Source organism: Mesoplodon bidens, assembly GCF_964165515.1.
Source record: "Mesoplodon bidens genome assembly, chromosome: 11".
Lineage (NCBI taxonomy): Eukaryota > Metazoa > Chordata > Mammalia > Artiodactyla > Ziphiidae > Mesoplodon > Mesoplodon bidens.
In genome coordinates this window covers 63,995,845-64,005,389 of record NC_138167.1, presented here as the reverse complement: position 1 = coordinate 64,005,389, position 9,545 = coordinate 63,995,845, and the positions used below count along the sequence as shown (strand labels likewise).

The 9,545-nt window shown below is 56.1% G+C and overlaps 1 protein-coding gene across 1 annotated transcript; it reads right to left on the bottom strand.

Moving 5' to 3' along the window:
• Nucleotides 1-106: 106 nt before the first annotated feature.
• RRP7A (ribosomal RNA processing 7 homolog A) lies at nucleotides 107-7,590 on the bottom strand. The gene is made up of 7 exons (XM_081250331.1): nucleotides 7,506-7,590; nucleotides 5,734-5,876; nucleotides 3,435-3,560; nucleotides 2,581-2,698; nucleotides 2,163-2,260; nucleotides 1,651-1,849; nucleotides 107-526 (listed from the first exon to the last, which is right to left on the bottom strand). Exons 1-7 carry the CDS (start codon nucleotides 7,576-7,578, stop codon nucleotides 441-443), a joined length of 843 nt encoding a protein of 280 aa, XP_081106457.1. The 5' UTR covers nucleotides 7,579-7,590; the 3' UTR covers nucleotides 107-440.
• Between the last annotated feature and the right edge of the window lie 1,955 nt (nucleotides 7,591-9,545).

The window sequence follows — 9,545 nt, the reverse complement described above, 5'->3', positions numbered from 1 at the left end:
TTGTAGCCTTCTCTTGCCGCCCAGCTGGATGAAAAATAAAATGCTCTTGTATTCTTTCTGCTTTTGAGGCTGTCTCACTGCCCGCAGGGGCTTCTCTGTTAGGAGGAAGGGGAGGACACAGCAGATACTTAGCCCTGAGAGGAGAGTCCAGAGACAGGCTGGGGACAGAGCCCATGACGGGGAAGGAGCCACTTCCTGGGCCAGTGGCTTCCGGAGTCCAAGTCCTCGCGCCAGGCCCCAGGACTGCCGAAGCACAGGAACCAAGGGGTGACACTGTCCTGCACCCCACATCACGTGGGCTCAGATCTCTGGGGCTGATGCGTGGCCCCTCAGCCTGGGCACGGCCACTGAGATGAGTGTTGCAGGCCCTGTGTCCTCGCTGGCCACGCATTGCCACCCAGTCACCACCCCTCTCCACGGGGCCCACGGGCGGGTGAGGCTCAGTAGGGTCGGAACTTGCGCTGGGCCCGCATCAGCTCGATCCTCTGCTTGTCCTCCTGGAACTTCTTGCGCAGCTGCGCAAGATCTGGGGCGAGAGGGGGGAAGAGGAAACAGGGCCAGGATCAGACAGGCCGGGCGGGAGCTGCCCCCGCTGCCCCCACTCGCGAGGGCAGAAGCCCCTCCCTCAGTCCCCACTGCCTGCTGGGGGTGCTCAGCACGGCCCCCCTGTCGCCTCTGCGGTGGGAACCGGAACCAGACTGCAGCCCAGTCGGAGGGCAGAGGCTGAAGTGCAGCAGAAGGCATGCCTGAAGTTTCAGACGGAAAATTTATCAGGTCAAAGAGAAAGCAGAGAAAGCCAAAAGGCACTTGCCCCCTTACCACCCCGCCTCCAACACGCCCCCCAAGGTGAAGGAAGAAGGTTCTGGGGCTGCTGCGAGACCCCCGGGACACCTCTCCCAGCCCCTCCTCACGGCAGCTATCAGGCCGGGGGCGCGCATCAGGAATAAGTAAGGGGCCTCCACCCCGAGACTGCCACAGAATTCACGCGGCAACTCTGGTCACCGAGTGACCGGGTTGGGGCACCGGGTGTGGGGTTTTGAGCCCAAGGGAGGGGAGGCTGGTGGAGGCCCCTGCCAGGCGGGTCCAGAGGAGTGCAGAGCGAAGGAGTGGTGGGCAGGGTGTGGACAGGAGCAGTGAGGCAGGTGAGGGTGCAGTGTGACCTGGCGGTGGGGTCAAGGGCCTCCCCAGTGCAAGGCCAGGACCCTCTCCCGGGTCCACGGGGAAGCCGTCCTGCCAGCAGGAGACCCCGCGAGCTCGGCATCATTGCCCCCAAGAGCAGCCACAGGTGGTCGGGCTCCCTCTGCATGTGGCCACCCTCTGCGTGTGGCTCCTTGCCAGAGGCTGACAGGGGCCTGGAGGTGGGGCCTCCATCCCAGGTGCCTGTGCAGCCTCAATACCCAGAGGCACCTGCAGCTGCCTTGGGAGCAACAGGGAGCCCACGACACGGGGATGCTGCCAGGCTGGGACCCTAACCCCAGAGCCTGTTAGGAAGTCTGCGCCCAAGAACGCCCCACCCGCTCGCAGGCCTAGCGCCTGCCGTCAGGAGCTCTGTTTCTGGCCAGGGCTGGCAGAGCGGCCACAAGACTGCGTCCACAGCCCGGGCGCCCAGGGCAGGGGGCCGAAGGACAGGGGCCTGGGGCGCGCCCTTACGCTCCATCTTGGTCTCGCGGTGCTGCCAGGCGTAGAAGTTGAGCAGCTCCTTGCGTGCACGCTTCCGCTTCTCCCTCTCCAGCACCCGCAGGTTGGCCGCCTCCGTCCTCGGGAGCACCGGCCGCCGGCCCCGGCGGGTCACCTTCACCCAGCCCTCCTCGTCAGGGACCCCTTCCTCCTCCTTGGCCTTAGCCGCCTCCTGCAAAGAACGTGGCCCTGGGATGGGGAGGTGCCTGGGAGCCGCCCTGCAGCCCCAGGGGCACCTCACCTCCTCCTCTCCGCTCTCCCTCCCGTGCCCAGGACCGCCCTGGAGCCGCACCCGGCACCGTGTGGGCGGCTGAGTGTGGGGGAAGGGCGGGGGGCAGACGTGCCAACGCTGCCTCCTCCTCCACCCTCGACCGTCCATTCCTTAGAGACCATTCCGAGACTAGATGTTACCCAGCCAGGAGGCCCAGGGCTCAGCAGAGAGACAGGAGCCTGGCCTCCTCCAGCCGCCCATGCGGAAGCCCCACCTCAGCCAGCTTCTCGTCGTATGTCTCCATGAACGCGTCCACCTCGACCCTCAGGGCCTCGGGGTCCGGCACGGAGTCTGCGTAGTCTCTGATCCACTCTGAGGGAGGAGGGAGTGAGAGAGACGGATTCCAGGCCCACCCCTCGGGGCCCAGCCCAGGACCTGGCAGGCCAGGCGGGATCTTCAGATCTTCTCGAACAGGCCGCAGGGAGGGAGACTCGCGGGCCAGGGTTCGGGGCTTGAGGAAGAGCCTAGTGGTGGCAAGCTGGGCCCTCACCTGTGCACACCCCGAGTGCCAAGCTCAAGCCTCCCACACCTGCTCTGAGGGCGAGGGGACACGGCAGACGCCAGCCCACAAAGCTCCCCTCCCCGACCCGGGGCCCAGGAAGGAGGTGCCCGCTGGCACCCGAGGTACTGACTGTGAATGCCACTCTTCACAGGGTGACTCTCTGTCGAGACCAGCAGAGGACCCTTCAGGGCCAAGGCAGCTGACACCCCACGTGGCTTCTGGAACACCACGTAGGCCACCTGGAACCCCTGGGAGGAGGAGAGATGTCAGTGCTGGAGCCTTCCCATCCTCCCAGCCACCCCAGGCCTGGCCCAAGGGTTCCCCCCTGCCCTCAGCCTGACTTGTTGTGGGGCCGGGGGAAATGTACTGGGCTGTTCCTGAACGTGAAGGTAACCAGGAGGTGGTTCTAATCCAGGGGTGGGGCGGCCACACTCCTAGTTATGCAACTTCTGCTAAAAATGACCCGATCCCACCTCTTCAGAGAGAGATGAGACACTCAGGGCCTTTGTTCCAGGTGTGGGAGGGACTCAGGGAAGAGTGTGTCTCCCTGGGCCAGGAGTGGACAGACAGATGGGGCGCTCACTAGTTCAAACTCCACTAAACAGGAGGAGGTGTGGATTCAAGGCACACAGGGAAACGAGGCCCAGGCCACCAAGCCTAAGGAAGAATCGACCTCAATGCGCGACGCAGGGGGCGGCTCAGGGAGGCCCCTCGGGCAGTGAGCAGAGATGTCTCTGAGCTTTCACCCAGGACAATGGAAAGAGCCGGACAGGAAGCTAAAGGACACGGCAAATCTGGGAAAGGAGTGGAAGCTGTTTACCTGACAGCCCTCCTAGACCACACAGGCCAGGACTAGCCTGAGCACAGGGAACGCTTGAAAGTCCCACTGCCACCCCCGACGCCACCTTCCCCTTACACACTGGGGACACTGCCCTAGCCCGAGCCACACCATCATTCAAGCAGACCCCAGTAGTGGAGGCTTACAGGAACTGGCTTGGGGTGAAAGAACTTTGACTTTGGCTCCTTTGGGCTCTCAGCAAGATCCGGCTTCTCCTGTAACTCCACCGACTGGACAGGGCCGCAGGGGGACAGGAGGCGGGACAGGCACTCCTGCCGTGGCCAGAGAGAAGCACAGTATGAGCGGCTACAAGGCCTTTCTGGTACCTCCCTCCACCCTGGGCAGCACTGCCAGGGGACTGCCGAGGCCCAGAAGGTCTCAGAGTCCAACCTGGGGGCATGCACAGAGGGCCTGGGCAAGCCACCACCTCCTCAACACAGAGGTCACAACCCCGGCCCCCCACGGCCCCAGACAGCAGCCTTGTGAATCTTCATGTTCAACGCTGTGGGTAAAAAGTCCACTGGCCGGGGACTCGGGAGGGAGGACACAGAGGTGAGACAAAATTCAGGTATAAGCTTTTTGGCTTTATGACAGGACCCTGCTAAAAGCACGTGCCCAGGGTACGCTTGGTCTGTTCCTGAAAGGGATTTCTCCGTTTGAAAGTGAATGATCCGGGACTTCCCTGGTGGTGCAGTGGTTAAGAATCCACCTGCCAATGCAGGGGACACAGGTTCGAGCACTGGTCCAAGAAGATCTCACATGCCGCGGAGCAACTAAGCCTGTGCACCACAACTACTGAGCCTGCGCTCTAGAGCCCACATGCCACAACTACTGAAGCCCGCGCGCCTAGAGCCCGTGCTCCGCAACAAGAGAAGCCACCGCAATGAGAAGCCTGCGCACTGCAATGAAGAGTAACCCCTGCTCGCCACAACTAGAGAAAGCCTGCGCACAGCAACAAAGATCCAACGCAGCCAAAAATAAGTAAATAATAAAATAAATAAATTTTTTTTAAAAAGTGAATGATCCGTAAAGTAGGAGTGGGTTCTCAACTTTTTTAAAAAATTATTACAAGAACAGGTGGGGACATTTTTACTTTTATTCCGAGTACTCTGATTTTATAAGACAATCACCTAAGTTTTACTACCTGAATCAGCCATTTAAAAAGAGTTAAATCTGGGAATTCCCTAGCTGTGTAGTAATTAGGGCTCAATGCTTCCACTGAAGGGGGCACGGGTTCAATCCCTGGTTGGGGAACTAAGATCCCACATGCTGCGAGGCACAGCCAGGGTTGGGGGGGCGGAAAGAGTTAAATCTACTCCGTTGGAATCAGGATGCTGGTTATCCTTGGTGGGGGGAGGGGCATGACGGGATTTCTGGGGGTGCGGGTGATGTTCTGTTTCTCGACCTGGGTACTGATGACACAGGTTTGCTCAGTTTGTGAAATGTAGTGAGTGCTACACTTGGGTCCAGGCCCTTCTCCATACATACACTAGTCTTCAGTAAAGGTTAAAAATGACACCCTCTCCTCTCACTGTTACTTTTTCTCTTTAACTGTGGAGGAATCTTTTAGAAATTAGTATTTCTTTTCTGAAAAAAAAAACATCGAAAATACAGCAATTCCCTTAGTTTCTCTTCTGTAAATTAATGAAATGTTAAATTTAACAGCTTTTGTGAAAAAAAATTAACAGACATGTCTGCATAGTAGACTCAGAGGTAATTTTATTTTCTTCTACTTTTCCTATTCTTTACTATGGACATGTATCAGATTTTTATTTTTTTTAACATTTATCTATTTGGCTGTGCTGGGTCTTAGCTGCGGCACGAGGGATCTTCATTGTGGCATGCAGATTCTTAGTTGCGGCATGCGGGATCTAGTTCCCCAACCAGAGATCGAACCTGGGCCCCCTGCATTGGGAGCATGGAGTCTTAACCACTGGACCACCAGGGAAGTCCCGTCCCTCAATTTTTTTAAAAAAAGACAATGATTATGTTGTCAGAGGTCACACAAGTAGTTGGCACAACTTTCACAATACTCAAGAAAAATGTTTGAGAACATGTGTCTCTGTCTTCGTATGGAATTATGGTAGACTGAGACAGTTATGCATCGATCGCTTTAAGCAACAGAACATTTCAGCTGTATTATTAACAGTACCTGCAATGGACATGTATCAATTTTATAATCAGGGGAAAAAAACACATAACTCAAACTACTCTGGGTAACACATAAAAAGCTCTGGGTTCCCTAGAGAATTATATTTTTTACAACACACCTTTAAAAGGCCAATCTCCTGTCACAAGAGAGGCAGCCTTACAGATACCACCCCTCAGGGCTTCAGTTGGCTGTTTCCACTGCACCACTAAGGACTTGGTGGGGGGCCCGTAGGAGCCCAGCTCTGCCTGGAGCCCCCGCCCCAGGCTCAGGTTCCCTCCCAGACACCAGTTTACCTCTGTGCAGTATGGGGGCACATTGAGGACAAAAAGGGTCCGTTTCTGAGGCCAGGAAGACTTGGTGCCTTCTCGAACTTTGTGCTCTCTCACATAGAGGTAATGAGAAGACTGCTGCTTTTCAGAGAATTTGATGGGAATGGCTGGAAGGAAAATGGGGGCGGGGAGGGACAGCATGAAAGTCAGGTTCAGGCTGTCCCTTTCTAGTCCTGTGTGTCTGTCTGTCCATCCATCCTTCACTGAGCCCTTCCCCTAGGCAAGGGCTGTGCAGGGTCTTATGCAGGCTGGGAGGGTGAACAGATAATCTGCCCAGAAAGGGCTCCCAAGCCTGCGGGAGAGAGAATGTGAACAGGATGCGAAAGGAGAGAAGTTCAAACTCCGCTGCTCTTGGGGTAAACGGCCAAATCCTTCCCGTGGCCACCTCTGCAGCCTCTTCTCACCCCACCCTCCCCGCTCCACACCACATGCTGGCCCCTCTGGCCTCCTCTCTGTTCCTCCAATAAGCCAGGGCCTCACACATGCTCTCCCCTTCCTGAAACATCAAGCCTCGTCCTTCCACCCATTCTTCAGGTTTTCACTTCACTTCCTCAGGAGAGCCTTACACGCCAGGTTAGATCCACCTGCTCTGTGCCTTCTTACCTTCTCTCACGGTCTCTATGTCTCTATTTGTGTGATTTTTTTTTTTTTTTTTTGGCCACACCATGGCATGCAGTTCCCCGACCAGGGATTGAACCCGTGCCCCCTGCAGTGGAAGCATGGAGTCCTAACCACTGGACCGCCAGGGAAGTCCCTTGTGCGATGATCAGGATCATAGCTGGCATTCCCATAAACTTTAATCCTCATCAAGCTAAGGACTGTTCTGCTTTTCTCACCACCTTCTTCAGAGCACAGTGAGGATACAGTTGCAATCCCTGCACTCAGGAAGCTCACGTGGTGAAGGGAGAAAAGGACAACGAGTAGGCATGTAACAAGGTCGTATCAAATAGGAAGGAAACACACAGAGTGAAGTAGTGCAGGGTGATGGGTGGCAGAAGCCTTAGGACAGGCCATCGATCGGGACCAGCTCTTTGAGGAAGAAACATTAAAGCTTAGACCAGAATGACAGGAAGCCGTGTAACAGCACAGAGCTGTCTGAGGAAGAAGACCCAGTAAGTACAAAAGCGCTGAGGGTGTAAAGAGCTTGTTGCCTCAGAGGGACAGAAAGACAGAGCTGTAGGTTAGCTGGGGCCAGGCTATGCGGGGCCACGCAGGTCAACGGTGGGAAGTCTGGATTTTGTTTTAGGTGCTAACTTTAGCCACTGGAGCGAGTTCAGTGGTTATGGGCGTGTGAGGCAAGATCTGATTTAAATCTGACTTTAGAAAGAACATTCTGTCTCCTGGGTGGAAAACGGAAGGCAGGAGAACCAGTGCGGAGGGCACAGGCCAGGGGAGCGCTGAGGGGGCTGGACTGGGAACTGCAAAGGGGAGCTGGTAAGCGGATGGGCGCACCTCAGGGGGAGAGTGTAGACGGACGAGGGTTCGCCCTGGGAGAGTGTAAACAGAGGTGGCTTCACTCAAGGGAAGCGTTACCCAAACTAGGCTCGTCCCGGGCGAGTGGAGCCAGATGGAAACAGGGCGCCGCGTGGGTCTTGGGGGGCCCCGGGCCTCACAACCTTCCGGGGCTCATGTCCAACTGTGTGGCTGCTCCTGGGGGCCCCGAGCCACTGCTGACCCCGAGCCTCCTCCCGACGAAGCCTGGCCGTCCCCCGGGCCCGCGTCCCGCAGCCCCTCACCTGAGTAGCCCGGCGGGCTCAGAATCCCCTTCTCAGAGTCCCGCGCCGCACGCTTCCTCCTGCGTGCCACCATCTTGCCAACCGGAAGCCGCGGGGGCCGCTGGGAGTTGTAGTTCGGCTCAGGGAGCCGTTTCCGTGACGACGGCGCCGCCTGGGGGCCCCGCCCCTCGGTCCCAGGCCCGCCTATCCCGGCCCCTACTCCCCGCCCCCACGCCCGCTCCCTCCCGCCGTCCTCCCAGGGCGCTACCTTCATTTGCTCGGATTAAAGTCTGCGCGTGAATGTGGGGGTAAATGGCGTAGAGCTGGGCCAATCACGGGTGCGACCTCTACTTTCCGTTCATTCATTAATCCATTCCACAAATAGCAGTGAATACTCCTGGCACTGTCCTCAGCGCTAGAGATACAGGGGTGAAATAAAATAGAGCCTTCCCAGAGTTTATTTTCTAACGAGGGAAAGAAACTATGACCACAGGGACTTCTCTGGTGGTTCAGTGAGTAAAACTCTGCGCCCCCAATGCAGCAGGCCCAGGTTCAATCCCTGATCGGGGAACTAGATCCCGCATGCATGTCACAACTAAAGATCCCGCATGCCGCAACGAAGACCCGGCGCAGCCAAAAATAGACAAATAATTTGAAAAATAATAATAATAAAAAAGAAACCAGTAAACATCTAAAGAAGCAACACATAAAGCACACGCATCAGTGCAAAGTGCGGGGAGTGTGGTGAGGGAAGGTGTTGTCATTTTAAATAAGACGAAGCCCTCATTGAAGTCACATTTGAACAAAATACTGAAGGAGGTGGGGGAGCAGGGAGTTCAGGTGAAGAGATTCTGGGCAGAGGGAACTGGCGAGGGGCACTGAGGCTGGAGCCTACCTGGTGTGGTAGAGAAATAGCAGAGAGCACAGTGAGCCAGAGGAAGAATCTGTCAGGGGGCAGGGGGCTTGGTGGGTCAGGTAGGATCAGGTAGGCCACTGGAAGCACTTTAACTGTTACTCTGAGTGTGATGGGGGCCACTGTGGGATTTTGAGCAGAGAGGGGTCACTGTATTACAGTTAGACTGTGGAGGGGGGGCAAGGGCAGCAGCGGGGTTGTTTAGGACACCATCGCAATAATCTGGGGGAAAGATGATGGCTTGGTCACCAAGGAAGTAGTAGTGACAGTGGTGAGAAGTAGTTGGATTCTGGGTATGTTGTGAATAATTCCAATGGGATTTGCTGACCAATCGGGTATGCAGTGTGAGAAATAAGAGAGATCCAGGACTACTGCCAGGTTTCAGTGTCTGAGCAACTAGAAGAATGGTGTTGTCATTTACTGAGATGGGAAGACTGTAGAGGGAGGGGGGCTTGGAGCAGGAAAGGGTGGGCAGATCTGGACTTCTCTGCAGACCACGTTGAGATGCCCATTAGACATCCCAGGGGAGAGGTCAGGTGGGCAGAGAGATATGAAACTGAAGATCACAGAAGAGGTCTGACTTGGGAAATACATGTGGGAGCTGGTGAGGTACAGATGTTATTGAAAGCCATGAGAGAGGGTGCCATCACCCAGGGAGTGAATGTAGACAGAGGAGAGAAGTCCAAGGACTCTAGTTATCTGATGACCAAAGGCCCACTCAGACCATGTACCCAACTCCCCTTGAAATTTCCAGTATTCCCCTTCTCCCAGTGTACAGTCACTTCTTGGAAGTGGCTGTGGGTCCCTGTGGGGAAGGCCTGGTGGAACTGCTACTACAAATGTTTGCTCTGGCATTATAGCATTCTTCTCAAGGGGACCCAGCCTCCCTTTCAATCAGTGACCTCTGGGTCTGAGGACTGAGTTGGGCCTGGAAACTGGATGAGGGGTTGAGATTTTTCCATTAGCAGCTGGCGTTAGCCTCCCGTTTACTTGTTTTCCATCTTTCTTTGATGATAAAAGTCAAGAAATATCATGGTTGCCGTAGTCCCTGGGAATACCATGGTCTGCAAGCCATCAGCACAGAGCCCTGCAGGCCCACGCTCCCTGGCCGCCGCTTGGCCTTGCTCCCGTTCTGGTAGTTACATCAA

Excerpts from the sequence above, each read along its gene's own strand:
- RRP7A (XM_081250331.1), bottom strand. The coding sequence starts at position 7,578 with ATGGTGGCACGCAGGAGGAAGCGTGCGGCGCGGGACTCTGAGAAGGGG. Across the intron at positions 2,699-3,434 it reads TTCACCCCAAGCCAGTTCCT|GGGTTCCAGGTGGCCTACGT; the intron begins GTAAGCCTCCAC and ends TCCTCCTCCCAG. Across the intron at positions 527-1,650 it reads CCGCGAGACCAAGATGGAGC|ATCTTGCGCAGCTGCGCAAG; the intron begins GTAAGGGCGCGC and ends CTCTCGCCCCAG.